The sequence below is a fragment of the Castor canadensis genome, chromosome 13, assembly GCF_047511655.1.
Source record: "Castor canadensis chromosome 13, mCasCan1.hap1v2, whole genome shotgun sequence".
NCBI classification, from domain to species: Eukaryota; Metazoa; Chordata; class Mammalia; order Rodentia; family Castoridae; genus Castor; species Castor canadensis.
The window spans coordinates 53,271,957-53,295,108 of record NC_133398.1 but is presented as its reverse complement, the minus strand read 5'-3'; the positions used below and the strand labels follow the sequence as shown (position 1 = coordinate 53,295,108).

The window sequence follows — 23,152 nt, the reverse complement described above, 5'->3', positions numbered from 1 at the left end:
TATTAGTTAAGTATGGCTTTCGTTGTGTTTATTTTATTTTTCACATTTTTTTCTATTGTTGTGCTGGGTGGGGGTACATTGTGGCATTTACAAAGGTTCTTACAACGCATCAAATATATCATACTTGGATTCACCCCCTCCACTGCTCTCTTTCATTCCCCCTCCCCCAATTCCTGGAACAGTTTCAACTGGTATTTTTGCATATACATGTGTACACATTATTTGCACCATAATCATCCTCCTAGATCAGAGAAGTTAAATAACTTCTGAGATTCATTTTATCTTTTGAAGATAAGATGATAATGTTAAGGTTCCAGCAAAATTGAGTAAATTCTGGGGTTATTTTATTTAAATTAAATTATTCTAATAAGATGACAATGCCCAATGTTGGAAAGACATGTATGAATAGAATTCCATAGAGTTTCTGAGCACAATGCTGCGTTTTGAAGAACTTGTCTTCTGGAGTGCCTTCTTATCCATTTGCCCTTGGATTACCCATTATACTTCTCAAAGACTGCATTTCTTCATTATAAAATACTCCTTGCCTATGTCACAAGTTGTGGGTGAAAGAGTAAGTGGTATAATTTAGGTGAAAGGGAAACTCTGACGTGCCATGTAAATATCTCACAAATGGAACTCTGAACAAAAATGCATATGGTATAATCAGGGGACATGTAAAATATTTCTAATTTAAAAAAATCTCCTAATAAATTTAGGCTCCATTTGCAAATAAGGGAAGAAAAAAATCTATAATAAAATGATCTGTGATTCATCTAAATTTTTTTAAATATTTCAAAACAGAGGGAATATACATGTAGAAAAATTAATAACCGTCCATGGGACAAATGATGTAATTCTGCACCACAGTATGTAGGATTAAGTATGGCCAATGTGAAAATAGTCAAGAACTAGAAGGCAGGATTTCTGCCCTTGAGGAGTTTAAAGCACCAAAGAAATATATTTTCCCCTCCTCTTATCAGTCCTAATTATCTGCCAGAGAGACATGCAGATTCTGATATAGTAAATTCGTGCCTTGAACGTTAGAATTTATTTTATTTTTTAATCCAATGCAAATACTCTAACCCAGGAAATTTTGGTGATCTTTTAAAATCAAAAAGGAAGACTTGCAAGTCCATTTTTTATCATACTGAAATTCATATTTTCTTTAAAAGGCCAAATCCCTGCTAAGTTAACCAGCATATTTTATTTTAAGGAAATCAGAAATCGTAATTTCCAAACATTGGATTTCACATTTCAAACATTGATTACAACAGTCGTCATACTTTGAGATATTTTAAGTCACTGACTTTGTATGGGAGGCAATGAATAATTTTGTGGCAAATTATGTGTTTTTCAATCTTTGTTTTGTTTCTCTCTAGTGGATGATACTGTGGTTGCCATTCCTTATGGAAGCAGACATATTCGCCTTGTCTTGAAAGGACCCGATCATTTGTGTGAGTAAACTCTGCTGTTTTCCTTTGGGGATTACGAATTTTAGCCATTATTATTTATTTTTGTTCTCAGAAGGGATTAAAACACAAGAGTACAAATCTCTCTACTCTATCATACTAGGATATTTTGAGTGCTTCTGTTTATCTTTTGGCTGCCTGATGAGATGGCAGAAACCTCTGCGGTCATTATCTCTCACCACAGTCATCCTGAAAATACAAAATGGATGGTCCCCATGGGTTATTCATGGGTTAAGCACATGTTTATGCTTTTGTGAATATTTTATCTTATTCTCTCTCTTCTTTCTCTACAGTCAATCTCCTCTTCTTCTTCTTCCTCTGCTTTCTCCTTTCTAAGCCTCCCTTCCTCTCCTGCATTCTTTTTCTTCTTCTTCCTAATTTCGTATTCTGTTACTTAATCAATCCCCAAACACACAGATGTAGCAAATATCCTTAACACTGTGGCAAAAAAAAGAAAACCACTATGGGATAACTGAGCCTTGAAGATAGCTTTTGAGATTCAAGATTAAAAGGTAATCATAATTCCAAAGATCAAATGGTAGTTTGGCTGCCGAGGGATTGTGAAACAAATGGTCTTCAGTCATGCCAAGGCAACAATACACCCACATCTTTTTTATTACTATTTAATGTTCTTTAGATGTAGATCTGTTAATTACAAGCAGAAAATTATAGGCTGTAAACAAAGGCAAGGGAGGAAGAGGATATGCTAGCATTTTCTATAAAATTCAGTTTTGCTGAAAGGCTTCCCTTCAGTTGGTCCCTTGAGCATCTCTGATCTCCTCCAGTCTGAACACTCTTGAATTCCCACAAAGTCATCTGTCATCTTCCCTTCTCCTCTCCCACACACATGCCCATAAAACCAATTTAGGTAGCAAGCATTATTTTTTGGCAATGGAATTATAAAGGAAATCATGCTGAAAAGATAAATAAGAGGAAAACAAATCAGGGCCTGTGAAAGTAAATATAGCTTCTGTAGTCTTTCCAAAAATAAAAATAGATTCATTTTATCAAAGAGGTGGGATTTGAGGGTCATGTGAAATAAAAGAATCAGTGAGTTACAGTTTAGGTAAAATCGAAAAACACTTGCAAGTCACCTTATATGGACCCAACTTTTTTCTAATCCTGAACAACCCCATAAAATATAGTTTTCACATGTCAAAAGGTAATATATGTGTGTACACTAATACTATTCATATGATTTGTTTTTCCCCTTGAGAACTGAACAGAGCTAACTGCTGGTATCACAACCCCATCCAAAATAGTATTTTTGTGAACAGTGACAAAGACTGAAAGAAAATATTCAGGCAAGATCATCACCAAGTGGGGGAATGACTCTTGATTATAGAAGAAAGATTTAAAAGACAATTTTATTTTTATACATGTATTAGTGTTCCATATTTCCTAGTTATGTGATCACCAAGAAGTAAAGCATTGCCTTGTGTGTTGTAATTGTCCCAAGGAATGGATAGGTAAAGCTTCAAATGATACTCATAAGCAATGAAAAGCAATATAGGATCCTCTTTTTTTCCCACAACAAACATGCTATTGGTAGCATATGGTAGCTAAAGAATTTTTGGTGTGATTTGTTCTTTTTATATTTGGCATGTAATTCAGCAAAAAAAAAAAAAATATGGGTGCCCTGTTTCTCCTGTAGCTCCTTTGCCCTTCATTCTAAGATGTTGGTCAAGTATGGAAACAACCTAAAATATTTAGGGCCAAATCAGAACAAGACTAAGCAATCTGACCAAACCCCAACTCATCTTTAATTAGAAGTATCTGGAAAAGAACAGCTAGATGGACTCTTGTTAAATTGAATCATGCTCAGATCCAGCCCTAGACATCCAGACTTATTTCCAAAACTAAGATAATTCGTGTCCGGGGAGTTTCATCAACTGCATACAAGGTAGCTTGAGGAATGAAGGCTGGAAAGAGGACATTCAGCACTGTTACTTTCCTCTACTGACAAGTGTGATTTCTGCTTTCCAGTGTTGCCTTGATATCCTATGTTGTCCTGTAGGGCCCTCTCTGCTCAGGGGTATGGTCAGAAAGTCTAACATACTCTACAAAAAGGACTCCACAGTGAACTTCAGATGAAGCATTTCATTGAACACCAACATTTCCCACCTGTTGATATTCCTTATAGTAGAGAACTCAAAGTAGATCACACCTAGAATAATATCTAGTGCAAACACTTTAGGTAAGTTAGTACCTCCAAAGACCTTAAATTAACCAAGAATTTCCATCTGTAAAGCACATTAGAATGGAGCCATTCTGAATGAAGCTGAGATCAGAGACCCAGACCCTCACCCAGGCACTCATCTGTCTGCTGAAGGGTTGCTGCCAAAACCATGGTTCTTATGCAAGTTTTGGAAACCAATTGCCTTCATCCATCGTCATATAGCAAGCAATTATTCTAAATCACCTCTCAATCATACAAGAACTTAGTGTTCTCTGAAATACGCATTGTAATCACCATCATCCCCAATATGATCTGATTTCCTACAACAAGAGATGTTTCACAGGTGTTATCATTGGCCAAATTCGGATTTGAATGCTCCAGGATCAAGTTCTTTTTTCTGCCTTACGCACATATATGAATTAAATTGAATTAAGTATCAAAAGTGATTTCTAAAAGAGAAAGGACTAAAAAAAAAAGAGTAACCACCCCCTTAGCTACTATAGTTTCTCCAATTTGAGCAATAGCATATATACAGTGAGCAACCTGAAAGTACAAAAAACACATGTTAATGCATCAACATAAAGCCACATAGATGCTGAAACAACACAGAGATGCACCTGGATTTCACAGAGCACCAAGTACACTGGAAGGTAGAGATGGCTGAGAGCCAACCAAACAGAGATGAGTAAGATTATGTAGAAGAGTTGATTTAGTCATATGATTATAGCAAAGTGGAGTGGCCAAATGAGGTCACTTGAAAGTCAAAGACTTTTTGAGAGGAACCTTAACTACTTGGCTAATGAGCTTTAAAATAATTTCATTTACAGTATAACTGCTTATTTAGTCCAGCAATACCTGTATATTTTGTGTCTCAATTTCAATATTGTCAGCTATATTAGGAATGATGCTTCTTTACATAACTCAAAACTTGGTTGCATGAAATGCGCTTGCGTGTGATCCGTGGTAGCCCTAGGAACATCCTTCTCTCCTCTCCGTGTGTTTGATTATATAGATTTGGAAACCAAAACCCTGCAGGGGGCTAAAGGTGAAAACAGTCTCAGCTCTACAGGCACCTTTCTTGTGGACAATTCCAGTGTGGACTTCCAGAAATTTCCCGACAAAGAGATACTGAGAATGGCTGGACCACTGACAGCAGATTTCATTGTCAAGGTGAGCCCATTTTCACATCACGTTCAAACTGATGGTACTTATAATCACCCACGGAAAAAGAGACTTTAGGTTTGACATAAGTTTGGAAAACCTGTTTGTCATCTAGGAAATGTTTATTTCAAAGGTATTGAGTTAACTACATGTTGGACTTTATAAGAATATGTGACATTTTTGAGGAATATCTTAATATATGTATATTATTAATAAAATGTCTTCTCCTAAGCAGTAAACATATTGCTAGCTGAGGAATATTAACTGTTTCTAAACAATTAGTACATAATCATTGATTAATATAGGGTATCATCAGTACAAGTGAAATACAAGCTGATGATACAGACCTAGTAACTAGTCATGTGTCCATGGCAAATTCTGTTTTTTCTTATACTGGCAATAAGACTAACTTGTTTCCTTCTATCAGCGCTTCCCTTCTCTTCAACATAATATAAAACACATTGCTGGAAGCAACACGCACATTCTATTGAAAAAATGCACACACTGGGGGAACATTTGGGAATCACAATAAAATAAAACATATTTTTTTCCTTTAGTAGGTCAGGAGGACCTGAAGGATTTCAGCTGTAAAGTTGTAAAACTTGTAATGTGTCCAGGACTCCATAAATTTTTTCATCATGAGACCTAGAGCCAGAGGACATTTGATTTAAGCTAAGACTTGATGACCTCTTGGCAACTGGAAATAAGAATGAATATAGGAAAATGTGATAGGCAGTGGGGTTAGATGGAAGAAGGGTTCCAGAACACTGTCCTCTGTCTCTATCTGCATGGTAGCTCTTTTTAATGCAGTCCAGATGCCAGCCACATGAACATGAACAAGACGCTACAAACCATTAGAGATAGCTCACAATAGAAAGGATGCTTTGGGTAGTTAAGTAATTTCCATCAAGCGAGAAAAGCCAGTATAGAAGTGATACGTATCTTGAATCGTTCATAGCAATTCTCTAACCCATTTCATCTATCTAGTTGCTCTCTGCAGAGCACCTTTTGGATATCCTGTAAGTACAATGAGTTCAATTTATTCAAACTCAAACATGTCTAGCTCCAGAAACTTACTATCTTCTTTATTTCTTATCTACTAGATAAGAAATGTATTGTCTATACAAGCAAGTCAGAAACCTTTGATTCACCCTGATCACTCCCTCTCTTACATGCCTCTAGCCAAACACTAAGCTTTGCCAGTTCTTCCTCCCAATGTCTTTCAAGATCATTCTTTCTTCTCTAACACTGCTGCCTTTCCATTTTCTTACCTGGTATGTGTTCTTGGTGATTTTGTCAAAAATCAATTGACCATAAATGCCTGAATTAATTTCTAGGCTCTCTATTCTGCATCATTCATATATGTGTCTTTTTTTTTTAAATGCCAATACCATGCTGTTTTGATTAGTATAGTTTTGTAGTAGATTTTGAAATCAGGTACTTTGATGCCTCCAGCTTTGTTGTTTTGGGCTCAAGATTGCTTTGGCTATTCAGAATCTTTTGTGATTCCACATGAATTTTGTATTTCTGTGAAAATGTCATTGGAATTCTGTTAGAGATTAAGTTGAATCTATAGATCACATTAAGTGGTAGGACATTTTAATGGTATTAATTCTTCTAATCCATAAGCATGATAGTTCCATTTATTTGTGTCTTTCCTCCATCAGCATTTTGTACTTTTCCCTGTATAGGCCTTTTACCTCCTTGGTTACTTTATTCCTCAGTACTTTTTATAACTATCACAATGAGGTTATTTTCTTGATTTCTTTTTGAATAATTTGTTTTTAGTGCATAGAAATGCTATTGATTTTTGTATGTTTATTTTGTATAAACAGCATTTAAGTAATACTGAGTTCACTTATTTTAGTAGTTATTTGAGACAATGCATTATGTATTCATTAAAGTGGTATCTTCCTTTTTGAATAAGATACATAGGAATCAGAAGGGCTCCTTGTCAATATCTCCATGAAATTTTATTGCCAGAATACCACTTTGGACTCTTTAAAAGGAAAAGGCACTTTTTGCACAAAGGGGAGATTTTCTCACAGTAGAGGAATTGTTATCTATTGCCATTGGTTACCAAAATAATGTTCCTCCTTTTCTGACCTTCTTTAAAACTAGACTAAATTCTTGTCTTGCATCCTATGGCAGCACTTCTTCCAGGGATTTAAACTTGATCCATTGGCTGTACCCATATTTTTGGCAATGCTAGTATAGTGTGGAAGAATAGACAAGCACTCTAAAATTTGGTATATTCTGCTGCTTACAGGATGTGTGAGCACTGAATACATTACTTTGCCTTCTTAAACCTGTTTACTCAGCTATAAAATGGTAATATTACACTGGCCACTCCCAATAGAGCCCTTGTGAAGGATTAAATGAGATAATGTGTTCAAATTGGAATCTAATTACTTCCTTCCTGTCTTTTTGGAATGCTTTAACTTCCAGCCAAACCAATCACAATACCCTCTACATAACAATCAAAAGCTACTTCTCTAAAGATGGTCAGAGGATTATCAACTTACAACTGGTTTGCCCAGAAACAATTTTTTCAGATGTAGGCATTAAGATAAATGGGTGAGAAAGCTGACTGTTTACAATATTTGCCAATGCATTAGTCATTAGGGGTGATCTGGGCTATTTGCTGGCTAACTGGGTGACTAAGTAACCCCTTCCTCCCTAACCATGTCATGTGCATCTTTTCTGAAGCTGCAGGCTCAGTGAAAGGTAATGACTTTCCTAGACAGAAGAGAGTCGTTGTTAGTCATAGGTCCATGCTTCTTTAGAAACTCCAACTGAGCTCTGCTTATAAAAACAGTAAAGGTACTTTTGTATAAGTTTTAGTTTTGCACTACTTAGGCAATATTTGAAAAACTTAGGCAGGAATCCGGATTAGATAGAGAGGAAAATAATGGGTACCTAAGTTGTCAACACACCAAAAATATTCATCTGAAGAGACTACAATAAGCATATACAAAGCTAAGAACACTGACTCACAACTCATGCACCAGTGACTAGAGAACAGTTATTTCCTGAAGAGGACAATTTATAAAATGTATTGAATTTTTATAGTTAAGGAAGTTGGTTAGAAAGATTGGCATCATCTCAACTTTTTGCCAAAGTGACATTTTTTGTGTATATTTTTAAAATTAACAGATAGCACTGTATGCTTTCATCATATATGTAATGTTTTGAAATCTGTGTACATTATGGAATGATTCAATTTAGCTAATTAACAACTAGTTATCAATTCTGTGGTGATAACTTTCACCACAAAGAAGTAGCCTTTTGTCGGTATTCTAGGGGAATATAAAACTCGTGGCTTACACTTATATCAGTTAACAGTGTTAAGCAGAGACAATGCCTTTGTATTTTGTCCTGGACAGCCTTAAGTACAACCCTATACATAAGTTAGCACCCTAAAAGTTGTTTTTATTATAAGGGAAATTAAAAGAGGAGCCTAGAAAAAAATAACATGAACAAAGTAATGAAAGTTCACTTTGTCCAGTAAGTTTACAGGACTTCCATATGTGTGTGTGCATACATTTAAGAAATGATTTATATAACTGAATACAGAAAATTAAAAGGACAGATAGTAAAAGCTATAGATATTCACTATGTCTAATGTGATTAAGAAAACCTTTGAGAAATGGAAAGCCTGTGAATTCCAAGAAAAAGATTGAAATGATTAATTCTTTTCTCCACTGCATGCTGGCCATTACTAAAGCTTTGTTGCCAGCCTTCGTTTAAGATCAGGTTGGTTTTGCCTTGCTACCTGGCCTGACCTAGATGGCCTTTCCATACCAATTAACTGGTGTGCAGAAGAGCGAATAATCATTGTCCTAAGCCAAGTGTTTTTGAGAGGAAAAGTTTAGGTCAACTGTAGGAAAGCAAAGAAGCCAACAGTGAGTAGTGATTCTTTTTCCCACCCCAGTTTTACATGTAGTAACTCCCCCAAGAAGTATCCCCCTTTTTGCTAATAGACTTCAGGAGTTTAGAACTGAGATGGTTAGAAGACACTGCACTGCTTGCTGGGTTTTGCAGATTGTTTTGCCAATCACATAGTGAGGTTTCAGACAGAGCCAGAGAACTGGCCCCTTACTTCTCTTATGGCTAAGAGTTGTAGCCTTTGCATAGCTCTGTCCTCCCTGACTGTACTTTGATCATTTGTTTCCTTACCTTCTTTCTCCTTCTGAGCACTAGGAAAGTCTTCTCAGGCTCTGGTTTGCTCTGTCTTGCAGCATTTCCTTCCTGGCCAGTCTTTTCCACCTCTTTGTCTTTAGCACACATTCCAGCTCCTGTTCCCAGAGACATCTCTGATCCACTGCCCTACTGCCCAGCATGGTAGAGAGCTTTAACCACAGCCAACAACCCTCATATAACCTGACTTAGGGACCTATAGGCTGAACTACAATGTCTTCCAAACTGAGGTCTGAAGTTCTAGGAGCACTAAAAGCTCTAAGAAATCTAAAGGTAAAGTTGAGGACTAGCAATTTCACAATCATTTTTATCTAATCATCCCTCATCTTAGGCATCATTTCCAGTTGCTAAAATTATCAGGTATTTCAAATAGCAGGATGACTGAATCTGTGTTTCATTCCAGTAGCAACTAGTGATTTTTACAAAACCTTTCTACTACCAGACTATCGGTGTAATAAGATGGCCATCAAAAGAAAGTGGAAAGTGCTCTTGGGTGCAGTTGTTTTATAATAATTCTGCTTCTTTTCATGAAATTTATCATTTGATGGAAGCAATAAGTAACATCTTTAAGAAAACTGGCAGATGTGTATAAGGGGATGATAATGATTCTAAAAATTTATCACAAATAATAGTTTATAATTCCAAAAATACTAGAAATAACCATGATCAGTATACAATTTGTTTGCTCATTTATGTACTTACTTATTTATCAATTGTCTGGACACCTGCTGAGGGCCAAACATTGGAGATGATGCCAAAGAAAAAAGGATGAGCAAGATAAATGCTACCTGCTTCCATGGAGTTGACAGACATGGAGAAGGGAAATGAAAGAACAATTGTACCCAAATTAATCATTCATAGACACATAGTGCTATAAGGAAGATTTGATTATTGTTGCATATCTTGAAAGCTCAAATAAAAGCATTTAAAATATTTTATAGCTTTTCTTGATAGTGACATCACTACCAACTGCTAAAACAGCCCTAAACCAAGTGAAATAGACTGAGACATCTGATAAGCATAAGTACCTGTTTGCATTTTATTCTCTTCCTAGCAAGCATTTCTTGGCCCTCCCAAGTCATGACAGCCCATTGCTCTGAGAGACTGTCACCAGGTCAGTCCTCTGGCTTGTGTTCCAGCTCAGAGACACTGTAGCAGATCACCCATGGCTCCCTTTTGCCCACTTGTCCTCAACAAGTTGACTCTACTTTGCCTCAGAGCAACAACTGAACTACAGCCATGGTGGGTTAGGGGGACCCCTGACTGCCACTACCCTTAGCTACCTGTCTGGCAGAGTTTCTGCAACACCAATGCCAGCGAGAGAAAATACTTGACTGGGCAACATCTGAAAGCTCACCAATTGTCCTTTTCTCAATAGAGAAGAAGATACCTTCATAGTGCTTTATGTGGGAGAGGGTCATTGTGACCTTGATGTTGGCTTAATGTGTTTATAATTTCTCCTTGGTTCCTTTGGATTTACACAGAATCAAAACTAAACTAACACACACACACACACACACACACACACACACACACACACACATGCATTCTGCCCTCCAGCTCTGCCATCACAGTGCAATCAGTTTCTCTGCAGAGGGCCCATATTTCTATTAGCATTGATTATTGTACAAAGGAGTTTCATTGTGATAGTTACATACATACATATAATGTACTCTGATCAAATCACCCCATCTACATTACTTGTTCCTAATATCCCACCTCCCCACCTTTTAACAGTTTTTAGTGGGTTTAATTGCGCTCTTTTCATACATATATAAGGTACTTCAATCCCATTCACCCCCTATCACCCTCTCCTTCCCCCCCCCCCCCCCCCGCTCCCCACCACAGAGTCTCCTCAGCAGTAGCACCTTTTACAATCAAGGGGCCAGTTTTAGTCTTCTCATTTATCCTTGTTTGCAGTGCTGGAGATTGAACCCATGGCCTTGCACATGCTAGGCAAGTGATCTACCATTGGGCCACCCCCTCAGCCCCTTCTCAGTTACTTTTAGTGTGAGAAGTCATTATGTTGAATTAGAAACACTGAGACATTGTAATTGGAGGCAGAAGAGCTTGGTTCTGAAGATTCTTTATTCGTATTAGCATAAGGAGGTCAAGATTGCATATGCCAGATGTGTCCGGCTCCCTATACCAACAACCTAAGGTGTCAAACTGAAGCTTTCAGCATGCTCCTGAGAACAAGCATGTGATGTTTGAGAATTCAAGGTTTATGGAGCTACAGAGCTAATGATAACAAGAGCCAAGCCGCCTGCAACAAAGCAACCAGAGAAAGGGCTCATCTCTATGAGCAACAGTTAGGTCATCAAAGGTAGACTTCTGTTTAGACTCTTCTTTCTTTATTTTAAGCAACTTTTTCTACTTTAAAATGAAAAATTAAAAAGATACTAAGACAAGGATACAACTAAACATAAGTGCACAGCGCCACTGTGGAGATTGCCTGACTCCATGAAAAGAATGGCAGCTTTACAGATACGTAGATCTGAATTTAAATTACTCTTTACTAGTTTGGGTCAGCAAGCAAGTCAAGAGAGAAAATGGATACTATATTTCTACTTAAAAAAAAAAAAAAAGCACCTGATGGAAAAAAGACCAAAAAAAAATGTTCAATTGACAAATTCAACTTAACAGCAACAAAAAATCCAAAGCTAAGGAAACATGGCGGTCCAAGGCAGTTTAGGTTAAGGTGTAGGATAGTATGTGATAGTCTCAGAAACTTCCAAAATACCTGCTCCGTACTTCCTGACCCCCAATGAGGTAGTCGGTGTAAAGAAGTAATATTGTCTGGGAAGATGTCTTTTCTCTGTCCTTTAAACATTTAATACATGTGGAAATCATGCCTAATACCCAAATTGATAAATTATATTAAAAAGAGACAGAAAATCATTTCCAAAAAAGAAAATAAATTACTCTTTACTGTTCCTTAGCTGTGTAGCCTCAAGCAAGTTACTAAACCTCTCTGAGCCTCATTTTTCCCATTAACTTAAATGTGGATAATAATTAGTTTTAAGATCAGATTTAATATAAATGAAGTATACCTTACACTTGGTAAGGCTGTAATAATGTATTCTTAATGTATTATTAAGAATGGAACTATAGAGATGGGAAAAGCAGAAGTGTTATGAATGTAGTCAAAACTATGCAAGATTATATGACCAGAGGTTTGCGTATTTTATGTTTGGTTTTATATATATGAAATAAAGAGGTCCCATTTCACATCCAATATTTTTAAAATGTGAGCGTACAAACTCATAATTTATGCTTATTATACATCATTTTCATGGGACTTACCAAGGGCAATATTCTTTTGAAGCAATTTGCTTTCTTTCCTTCCACATGGTGTCTGCTAACCCTCCCTCTTAACACCAGAACTCCTCCTTGTCATCTGTTTCTTCCTAGTAGGGCACATTGATAACTTCTAGAGACCTAAGAAAAGAACTCGCTCTACCTTTTGCCTTTTAACCAGACCAAATCAAGCCCTGGCACTTGTAGATATTCCAAAACAAGGCCTCCCAAGCCTGGTAATGTCTCATCCTCTGCACTTTGGCCTTAAATAGCTGTGATTTTCCTCCTCATAGTCCCAGGATTCAGTTTCTGATAGTCGAAATGACCCCCGCAAGAAAAAACTTTCCCTAGATCTAAACAAATTTTCATCTTTTCTAGAAAGTGGAATTCAAGTGAGAATCTTCTAATAGTTTTCCAGTGTAGTAACCACACATCTCAAGAGAAGGAGAGGCTTTTGTGAGCTTAAAACAAAATCAGAGATTTCCAAAGAATGTGATTAATGTAATATCCCTAAAGCAGCAATTGGTGCCTTTGTATCTGACACATAGTACTGATTAATATTAACTTGCAGATAATACTCCCCTTTTGTGACGGACATGTATTGCTTCAGCTGTTTTTGTTTTAAAGGAGGAAATTATATCACTGTTTATTCTAATTAGAAAAGACCCACGTGCTCCATGGGTTAGAGCCCCAGTGTCATGTCATATGAGATAATGTGTAGGTTCCCCCCCCTTTCTCTCTCTCTCTTCTCCAGCTCCCCCAGATTTCTGAGGAACCTTTCCATTTCCATCTAAACTCCAAAGTCAGATCTAGAGGGGGTTTTTGGCACTTCCTGACTTTCCTTAGCCCTGTTCGTTCAGTATTCCTCTTTCTCCTTGCCTCCTAGGTATTTAAGCCTCAGGTTAAAATCAGTAGCAGAGAAAGAGAGCTATCTTTAAAATAATCTGAAGGCCAGACCCATCAATTTTCCCTAGATTCAGGACAGTTGAGACCTTGGGAAGGATTAAAAACACTTAAAGACTGGCCATGGGATTCAGTGAGACTCTGATAGTTTTCTAATTGCTACAAGGTAGCTAGAGTAAGAAGTGACCCACTAAATTGTTCTTGGAACAATCTTTAACATATTAAATAGTCCAAACCTTGCTAAGCAGCCTAAATATTGAAAGGCACCTCATCTGCCTTCATGAACTATGGAGAGGCCCATGAAATTAATCATCCCTATTAAGTACTTCTTTCATCTCTTTCAATTTGAGCATGTTTTCTAAACCTTGTGCTTTTAAGAACCATTGAAGAATTATTGTCTTACTTTACTCCTTTAAAAAAAGAATTGTAATTTCCATAAACACCAGTTTTATTTAAAAGTGACTGCTTTTATAGTATAAACTGATGTCTTTCAAAGTTTGATTCTTAAACTACCTAATTGGAATTGCCTAGATTTCTGGACATGGGCTCAGTAATTTGCATCTTAGTAAGCTTCCGGCTGGTAATTTTGCACATTCAAATATATAAATAAATGACAGGAAGCTTTATGTATGTTTCTGAGTGGGAAAAGCTATATGATTCTTGGACTCTTCTTTTTTTTTTCTTAACCACAGACAATACCTTTCATTTTTAGCAATATATGGAATTTATCATTTTCATAGAACAGATTGCCTATTTCTGAATTTACAATTAAAAGCCCACACAATTTTATCTACTATACCAGAGAGGATGGAAATACAGGAGGCAGTGACAACTTAGGACCAGATAGTGGTGCAATCACAAACATTGCAGTCTTTGTTCTGTGGCAACAGTGCTGAGAAAAGGAGGACAGTTAGGGCACCTGTAAAGACCATTCACTGGCTACCTGGTAATATGGAATACTGCCATCACCACTCCCCTCCTTTTGTGGTCCCCCACACACCCCAAGGTCTTCAGCACCATCAGGTGTCCTTGTCCAAAGTTGCTGGGGACCCAGAAAACACCCCTTTGTTACACTCATCCTTCAACTTTCTTGTTGTCTCCTGCAGATCCATGACTCAGGGCCTGCAGACAGCACGGTCCAGTTCATCTTCTATCAGCCTATCATCCACCGATGGAGGGAGACAGACTTCTTTCCTTGCTCAGCAACCTGTGGAGGAGGTAATGATACTCACTTAGCCTAGAACCTGCAGGCTGTTTTGAGAGCGGAATAACTTCAGCATGGAAGAAAGTGGGAGTTGTGGCAGTTCAGATCCCTTCTGAATGGAGCCAAATCCCGAAGCCTTGCTTTAGGGCAAATACTTCAGTTGGGATGCCCCATGAACTCTTTGTTCCTTAGAGTCTCATTCTAGAAACTCTTCTTTCCTTGATTTCATGGAAAGCCAGGACTAGGAATTTCATCATTTGCTGACAGCTTTGTCCCAAGGCACTTCTACTCATTTGAGTATTGAACTACTCCTCTGATTGAGGTGAAGTCATTTATTCTGGAAGCAAGTGAATAGTATTTGTCAGTCTTACTTAATTAGAGGAAATAGTTTATTACCAGGAAAAAAATCACTACCCTGTAGATTGACGCTCAGTTATTGTTTTACCTGTGCTCCATTATCCATGCATCAAAAGAAATGGCACTTACTTTACATATTCACTAAAAGCCATCACTTCTGAAAAGTCACAAAATGAATTCCTTTGTCCACTCTATCTGTCTGTCTTATGCACAGGCTTTTGTGTGGCTGCAAAAGGGTTCCCCCCCCCTCCCCTGCATTTTCTGCTCTTCTTAATTATAGTAGTTATATAATTGCTTTGAATTATTTTATAATCATTCATTAGTCATTTCCCTGTAGCAGATCACTTAGTTCATGTAGACTTTTATACTACTGTAATGTGATAAATAACTTAGTATTTAAGTGTTGTTCTCCTTTTAAGCTGGTTTCTAAGGGTAAGTACTCAGCAGTAAAGTTACTCAACAAAGGAGTTCAGAATTTTTATGGCTAGTAGCAAATATTGCCAGATTCTTTCCAGAAAAGTAACAAGCAGCATGTGACTATTTTTGACCCATTGCCAACATTTGTGGATTATGTTTTAAATTTTTTAATTAATGGGTATAAAATTGTGCATATATTCCTTTGAAAATTAACACATCAGATAAATTCTAGCTCTAGTGTCATGGAAGCCAGTTAAGTGGCTAACTTTAAATAGTTCATCCACTTAGGTATCATTAATTTAATTTGACAAAAGATAAAATGGTGGTATCTCAAAATGGAGACAAATGATTGCCCATCAGTTTTATAAAACAGTAAGAATCGATGATGTAATTCATCTTTAGCTGTGTTATCTCTGTCTGCATAACATGAACAAGCCACTAGGAATGTGGTTCTGTGGACCAGTGTTGGATTTTAGCTGAAAAGCAGTGGGTCAAACAGCCATCAAGTATTTCACTCGGTTAAATAATTATTAACTCAGCATTTTACACACTTCAGTGGGATAGCACTTACAATTGCTCTGTCCTAAATAGAAAATTATTTTGGTTAAAAGAAACTGCCAACTATTTTGATGTTTCATGGAAATACATTATTTTGATATATCTATTAATGACTAGCCCAGAAAATAGTTTCAAAGAAAAAAAGTCTATGGAAATTTTTTTCTTTTTTTTTTTTAAACAAAAACCATACTTTGTGAGAAATAGCAGTTCACTTATAAGCATACTACACCAACTTCGCCTTGAGTTTCCGTGAAAGTATAATTTCAGTAACTTGATAATAGTTTACAATAAAATAAGGCAATTAGTGTTACATTCATAAATATCCAACTCCTTTGGTCTTCATTTTCCTCACATTTAAAAGTAGAATATCCATGGCTTTCAAGTATTTTCAAGTATCAAACCTTTGTTCAAAGGAAATATTACCAGGATAAAAGCAAAAGTGTTGTCAATGAAGGTGGGCAGGACATGGAGACCACCCTTCCTTCCTCTCATTTTGTGCACCAGATTGAAAATGACAAAGGAAATAATCTCTTAAATTCCGTTCCCTGTTTCTGGTTTCAGAATTAACTGCCTGGCCCTTTTACCACGTGGAAAGAATTACTACTCCAAAGCACCTTGTGAAACTTCAGAACACAATATTATTTGAACACTTTTGTCATTTACTTCATTTTCCTTTCTAACTTTTCACTTTATACACTTAAAGAAGAGCTTCAAAGCAATGAGTGCAGATTGACAAATTGTGATTTTGAACAAGCATAATCTCAGATTTATAACTCATTTGTTATTTATGCCCACATTTTACTACATGATAAATTCTGTCCTTAAGTAGAAATTGTTATATGGAAAATTATAAAATGTTTATCTTATTATAAAATTAGCTGGTTTGGAGCACAATGGATTTGAAAAGTAAATATTAAAAATATCATTTTGCTTATTAATTTTCCTATAAAGCAAAAAATTATATGGAGCATGTGTTCTTACCCATTGCTTTCATTACCTTCCATGCTTTTCATCTTTCCAGTGGAATTTTAAGAGGTCTTTTTTTTAGGTCTTTAATGAACAATTAATTTTTGTGGGTGGTCTGAGAATTCAGCCTGCAGCCAGGAAATCTGTCTTAAAATCCTCCTGATTTCCTAAAATCTTTTGCAAGTACCTTATAGTTTTAAATCTTGCTTCCTAATACTTATTAAGCAATAATCAAACTCATCCCCATGCTAGGGAGATATATTTGGGGGGTTGACTAGGATTAGAAGGATACAACTTTTTTAATTCTCTATGTATACCTATCAGACACCCCAAGAATCAAAGTCTTGATCACTACCCTTCCAGAAATGTACAAGACAATAAAAAAGCAGGTAAAGGTAGAGCACATTATGAAGAAAATTATTATTACCCAGCAACTTTTTAAAAATAGAGGCAGCTATAAACAGTGAAAATTTGCAGATAGAGGCTAAGAAGTATGGGCCAGAGGCTTAATTTAAAGAGAAATGTCAAATGACTTTTGGAGAAAGTAGAAGTTAATCAGCAGGAAGGAGTTATTTTGGTTGTTGTTATTGGATTTTTTTCTTAAGTTCTGTGAAAGAACAGGATTCTTGGTGGCTGCTATTGGGATCTTAATTGTCCATAGATTCAGTTCAACCCATTCAGGTTGAATTTAGGCAAAAATAACGTTGCCTGGCCATGGGTAGGGTCTGATCCTGTGCTATACTCTATCAATCCTCATTGTCCAAAGTGGCAATGTCGGTATCGATTATATTTATTTATTTGAGAGTTTATTCTTTCTAGTGCCCTCAGGTGCTAAGGAGGCAAGTTAGCATCCTTCCATAAGATGGTTGGTAAATAAATACAAGTGGTCTTTTTTGGATGCAGAATTCTGCGTTATATTTTTATATTGCACAAAAGCAACAGAGTAGCTCTTCCCACCAAGTCTTATAATCTGGCTATGCCCTTATGTAATTCAAGCCCTATAATACAATTTAATTATTAAAATGAGTGGATTTCTTGAGAAAAATCCAGTATTTGAGGCCAGCAAAAATTAACGAGCCTTCCAGTTATATGTCTTTTTTCCCATTGGAAATGACTGAGGCCTGGGGGGATAATTTCCATTAATGTGAGATAGCCAAAAATCAGAAAGAAATGTATTGTGTTGGCCTGTGCTTTTAAACTTGCCTGGTTGGTTTGATACCTGCAGGTTACCAGTTGACATCGGCTGAGTGTTATGATCTCCGGAGCAACCGTGTGGTTGGTGATCAGTACTGTCACTATTACCCAGAGAATATTAAACCCAAACCCAAGCTTCAGGAATGCAACTTGGATCCCTGTCCAGCCAGGTCAGTCAAATGTACTAGTTCATTTATCATAAAGACAAATCAGGTTTCAAATCAGCTTCTTAAGTTAAAATGAATTTTTCATAAAAGTAAATCATGAGTATCATGAGTACTGGTATCCAATATCCACTCTAATTCTATGTTACTAGTCCCCGTGCTCCTTGCTCTTTCTGCCATGTGGTGCTGTCTCAAGACCTACGCACTTCCTTTTTAGGTGAGACACTCTTCAAAGTCACTTTCTCTTCTGATTTCTTTTCATTTCTTGTTTATTTACTTAACAAAGTCCAGGCCTATGAATGACTCGACATTCTTAACCAATGTGATGACACAATGTTCTCAGGTTTCTTTCCATCTTTTTCCGTTGTCTCTGATCAGGTACATGATCATACAGCTGATCTATTCTAACCTAATTAGTCTACACTGATCAATTAGGTCAGAACCAGCCTTAGAATAGTTCTACCTTTGAATAAACTCATTCTTCACTAAATAGAAAGCAGGACTTATTTCCAAGGTCAGATTTTTTGAAGATCTTTTAAATGAAGAATTTTAAAGAGTTAAACATTGAAAACTTTCACATATTGTTTGTTCTGTGGAAACCATAATTGGCCCTCAGATTATTTGCAGGATCATTAAACAGCTTGACAAATGAAATACCTTAGATGATAAGTAATCACATTTGCTTTAACACCTGCTACATGTGCTAGTGGTTCTTTTTAGCAACAGTTTAGTCATTTTCAACTCATCCTTCTTAGGGGGTCTAAGAAAATTCTTCCCCTACAAAAACAACGAGTGATCACAAAGACCAAAAGGTCAAGTATCCTTGCCAAACTCCTTAGATTTCTAAGACACACTTGACCACTTGAATGTTATATTTTAAAATCAGACTCTACTAATTATATAGGCATGAAAAGAAAGTTCTGAATAGTTAAAATACTACATAGGAAATACTGCATGGGATGCAAATCATTCTGTCTTTAGAGTGTAGACAAGGCAATTTTCATTTCTGTTTTCTGCTATTAATTTTTAAAAGTTTATATTATTGTATTTTTTTCTATCTTATCTTCACAAATTCTACATGTGATGTGATATTGTTATTATTAATTAAATTTAAGGTACCAGAAGTTAATTACATTTAAGATACCGTAAGGTACATCATAAGTGAACTCATTAAAGGAAGAGAAAGAATAGACATTTTTATAGCTATAAAATTTAGGTGAAGTTTAATTTAGTTTCATATTATATCAGTATATCATGTATTTAAAAAGTTGGATATGATATAAAAACTAAATAAGGTGTTAAATTTTTTCTTGGATTTATTTTGGAAATATTAGGTATTTGAGATATTTTCAGCTATGTTGACACAGCCCCATGCAATTGAACTCTTTTTAAAAATTATTCCATTTATGCATTTTTATACATAACTACAACAGAAGGACCAGTGTGTAAAAAATCATATTTATTCCAATTTAGACAGGTCAGCTCAGCCATATAAAGACTTTGAAAGTCCTGTTTACACATTTCTATGACAATTTGTATACGTATTTCTAGGAGAGATGAAGGATTCATTACCCCACAACTCCATAAATCTTTTCCCTACCAGGAAAAAAATGAAGAAATGATTATAGAAGACAGTTGTGAAATAAAAGTATTTTGTTAATAATTTAAAGAAAATGCTAAAAATCAAAAATTTATTCATTGTTTCTGGCCTTGGATTTTTACCCATTCTTCTCTGCGGGAGTACAGTTTTGGCCCATTTCTTATTATCCAAAAGTGAAAGACTACATTGAAAAAAATCTGCCTGTGCAATTTATGCTTTTTCTATGTCCTGTGTTCTTTTAAAACATCTAATGTAGCACATGTATAAATGTTGAGACAGGTGGCTATTTTAAAAAAGAAGAAAGAAAAGTGAGAAAAGGAAAAGGAAAAAAGAAGGTAGAAGCAAATGTCAGGAAGTTGCTTTTTTACTGAAGAAGTAATTAGACAAAGCTGTACAAATTAAGACTTACCAGTAGGAGAGGCTTAAGAGAAAACTGCCTTAGGAAATGTGGAGTATACCCTAAAGGTACTTCAAGAATGGAATGAAAGTCATTAGCTCTTTTGTGGTATTGGAAGCCACGCAACTGTTCTGAATTCTGAGAGAAAATTTCTGAGAAAAACAGATAGAAGAGACTCTAGGTCTGCTCTCCCAACTTTCAGCAGAATTAAACCGTCGAACAACTGTTCTATAACTACAGTCGAATAGTAAAACCAAGAGTGACATAATGACATTAAACCAAATTAGAAAGTCTCAAAAGAGCTTTCGTACTAAGACGTTCTTAGTATAAATTCACATATATTTGAATTTCAAAACAAATTAGAGCAAGGTGTGGTGGTGCATGTCTATAATCCCAGAATTTGGAAGGTGGAGGAAGGAAGATAGTGAATTCTAGGCTAGACTGAACTACATAGCAAGTTCTAGGCCAGCCTGGGCTACATGAAGAGAACTTGTCTCAAAAGACAATAAGGAATTAATATCTAGTCATTGAGATATTCATTCATTTCCCAATACATGCTAGAATTTGGGGCCTACTATAGGTTTTAGAAGCAAAATCCCATTCAGATAGCCAAGTTTATTACCTCTTGGGAAAGACAAGTATCATGAATGGCAAAACGGGCACTAAATAATTTTGCAACTTTAAGCTTATTACTTTACCCTCTGGACCTCAGTTTTCTCACCCACAAAGTGGAGGTGAGAGGACTATTTATTGCATTAAATTCTTGGATTACAAAACTGTGCCCATAGAACTTTTTGTCCCACAGAGTTGTTTCATTAAGTTTCATTTTACATATTTTAAAGAATTGTTAAGCAGTAATTCACAAAAGATATAATCAAACATATTAAACAACTACTTTTAACTGATTCAAGCTGTTAAATTATAAAAATTGTTATAATTATATAAAAAGTACTAGTAAAATAAATACTTACCAAGTTCTTCTACTATGTTTGATTGAAAATTTAAGTATCCCAAAATTGTAAGAGAAGCTGTTAAAACTGTTACCCTTAGGAAACTTCTATGTTGTAGTAAGAATTTTCTCATTTCTATACAGCTAACCTACAAGAAAGCAGAAATAAAGTAGATTTGATCACCAGTAGCCAGGCCCCCTGATCCCTACTCTTTGTGTTTCATAGTAGCTTCACTCTTCTCATTATTTTGCTTTCTTATAAGTAAACTTATACATTGGAACGAATTATCTAAAATTATCTAAATTTCCTTGGTGTCAGATTTACTTACCGTGGTCTTATTTGCTATATGAAACCTTTTAATGACCACAATATTTCTAAATCCTGCTTCATCTTGTGCCCGTGATCCTTCCAATTCAAACTCAATAATTGTAAGTACCTGTCATCATTTTAGTTTTAGGAAATTGAACAACTTCTGGTAATTGTCCTAAATCAGTAGCAATCCAGGATAGGATTGGATCACTAGTGGCCTGTAGAGTTTCAGGAATACCTGAACTGGACCTCTGTCCAGTTTTAAGTTCTTGGTTCTTTCTTTTCTTCCTTCATTTTCCCATCACATTTTTTCACTCTTCCTTACTTTTTTGTCTCATTGTGTTCCCTTTCCAGTGATGTCCCCTGGCTACCATGGTTATAGATTAATTCATCCCCTGGTTCTTGAAGCTAAAAAGATAGAAGGCATCTAACCTATTCTCTTCAAAATATATTTTTTATGTTTTATAGCATTTTTAGACAACTAGATACATTGATAAAAAGTTATAGGGAGAATAATAAAACTCATTAATAATCCCCAGTGCCTACAGATAACCATTGTTACTGGCTTTTCTGTGTTTCTCTCCAATCTTGTCTATAGCTCATTGTATAGATGAGATCATACTCTATACAGTGACACCTGGAATTCAATATTTAGCAATTCTTTGTTTCCGCTCTTCTAAAAGCAAGCCTGACCATCCATGACGTGTAGTAACTTGTGGTTTTCTGAGGCAGGAATTTAAGACCATTGCCCTGTAAGACCCAACAATTGAGCCTACCCAGCTGCCCAGTGGTTTCATCCCATGAGGGCTTTGTTGCTCTCTGCTGGTGTCACTTATGCAGTCATTTTTTATGAAGTGATAAAATACTTAGTTTCCTCTAGCCAAAAGTGGTCTCAAAAAGGGAGCCAACACTTAACGCTAAGGAAAGTGAGAGAAAAATGAGGTATAAATATTTAATGACTTTTAGCTAAAAGTAATACTATTTTTCACTGGCAACTCACAGCTATGATGTCACTAAGTGATTACATGCTCTATATACTCTCTGTTGTATGTTCTGGTGGTAGTCCCAACATGGGAATTCTCAGAAGTCCAGAGACGTAACCCTCCTGTTTATCAGGGATCTGCTGTATATTGTTTTCTGCTTTGTACTTTTTAACACTATGTTATGAGTCTTTCCCATGTAACTAAGACATGTGGGACCTAATCAAATTAAAATCCTCTCATGTGCCTACCATTTATAATCACAGCTTCTATCTTATACCAAGGGGAGTGTTTTTGAAGTATATGCAGCAGTGTATGCCATTTTTATCTCTTGAGTGAAAGGTCAAGCCTATTGTGTGGCCAGAAAGCCTCAAAAAACATGCCTATGGTTCAAAAACAACAAAGAGGCATCATTTTACTTTAGCTAATAAGGACCTTATGTTTTCAGAGCAGCTTCAGCTGTAAAACATGCAACATTTGGCCTTACATATCTTGGTCTGAGATAAGGATGGGTAAGACTGTTAGGTTGTGGGGGGAAATTGTGCAAGACACTGCTGTAAGAAGATCAGAGAACCACCTTTTCAGATTTGTTTGGCATAGACCTTCAGTTTTCCCTCCAAGGCGGTAATGAAGGGGGCTTAAATTGGCAGGGGTTGGACAAGTGTGAAAAGCTCTCACTCATCATACTATCATGGCCACAATCATTAGCAAACAAATCTGTTCCTGGCTTAAACTGCATCCAGATCCCCCATTCCCTCAAGGAATTCAGAGCAATAGTCCTAAGCAAATGCCCAAACTTGTATGCCCCAAGTGGCAGTTCTGAATGATTCAAATGGATTTGTTT

General features: G+C 36.2%; 1 protein-coding gene across 6 annotated transcripts in view; it reads left to right on the top strand.

The window, feature by feature from the left end:
• The window catches only part of Adamtsl1 (ADAMTS like 1), a 946,298-nt gene that overhangs the window by 725,000 nt on the left and 198,146 nt on the right, over nt 1-23,152 (top strand). For all 6 annotated transcript variants that reach the window (XM_074051743.1, XM_074051742.1, XM_074051741.1 and 3 more), the window contains 4 exons: nt 1,380-1,454; nt 4,661-4,818; nt 14,319-14,430; nt 17,940-18,078. In XM_074051743.1, the coding sequence (XP_073907844.1) occupies nt 1,380-1,454; nt 4,661-4,818; nt 14,319-14,430; nt 17,940-18,078 (484 nt within the window). The remainder of the gene's footprint in view (nt 1-1,379; nt 1,455-4,660; nt 4,819-14,318; nt 14,431-17,939; nt 18,079-23,152) is intronic.